At 55.2% G+C, this 931-nt stretch overlaps 1 protein-coding gene across 1 annotated transcript in view; it reads left to right on the top strand.

Annotated features, from left to right (window-relative positions):
• Positions 1 to 188: 188 nt before the first annotated feature.
• The window catches only part of VOLCADRAFT_107733 (uncharacterized protein), a gene marked incomplete at its 5' end in the record, with an annotated part of 2,559 nt that continues 1,816 nt past the window's right edge, over positions 189 to 931 (top strand). The window contains 3 exons of the mRNA XM_002957541.1: positions 189 to 206; positions 377 to 588; positions 722 to 852. Coding sequence (XP_002957587.1) covers positions 189 to 206; positions 377 to 588; positions 722 to 852 — 361 coding nt within the window. The remainder of the gene's footprint in view (positions 207 to 376; positions 589 to 721; positions 853 to 931) is intronic.

Here is a 931-nt window from a genome sequence, read left to right as displayed (position 1 = left end):
CTTCACGCACTTGACGTCAAGGACAGCAGCCCATCTGCCACGGAGACGGTAGTGAGGGAGATGCTCAGCAAGAAGCACGCTGACTTCACTGGGCCGTATGCCAGCAGGGAACAGAGGGCAGCAGCACCATTTCTTCCAACGTCCTTCAAGCAAGCACTTACCCAGCTTCAAGATGTGGGTGGTTGTCGATGGCCAAGGCTCATTCGGTACGACATGTGCCCCTGTGGGTTCATTTACCGTGGGCCCGAGTATCGGGGGGCTGATCATTGCGGGGGCATGGTACCTGGCCCGCGGGCAGGCGAGTGGATTGCCTGTCCAAAGATGCGCTCGGAGGCAAGATATCTGACCTATAACCCAATTGGCGGGTTCATTGCAGGAAGTCGTACGGGTGACACCAGCGGCTCTCACGTCTAGACTCCAGCGCCTTACCGGTGCAGGGAAGGCCGCCAAGACGCATACTTACTTTCTGCTCGCCGGTCCCATCGGCTCGTACGTCATCACATCTGCACGATTTCCTGAGCCTGTACAGGAGGCATACCTGCGGCTCCTTCAGGCATGTGGCGACTTGTGGCAGAAGGTGTTAGAAGGGTGAGACCACGGGCAGGTTTAAATTTGTGTAGATGTATCCCAAAAATGTGGTGTGCATACAGCGATCCACCAGACCCATGCTTAGTATCCTCTGTCTGCTTTCTTTTCCTGTTTTGTCATGCTGCTTGCGCAGGGGTGAGGTGGACGCCCTTGAGCAGCGCGTGGTGGAGGCTGTATGCCTAGTCGAGCTTCGTCTGTCCGTGAATGAGATGGACATAAAGCTGCACAACCTATTGCACCTGGTGGATTCCATAAAGAACATCGGTAAGGAATGTGCCGCATTGTGTAGGCCATGCCGTGTTCAATGCACTGAGACATGTGATGTGCTGTGTGTGTCAAGACG

The sequence above is a fragment of the Volvox carteri genome, assembly GCF_000143455.1.
Source record: "Volvox carteri f. nagariensis unplaced genomic scaffold VOLCAscaffold_75, whole genome shotgun sequence".
Taxonomy (NCBI): Eukaryota; Viridiplantae; Chlorophyta; class Chlorophyceae; order Chlamydomonadales; family Volvocaceae; genus Volvox; species Volvox carteri.
This window is presented reverse-complemented; position numbering and strand designations above follow the sequence as displayed.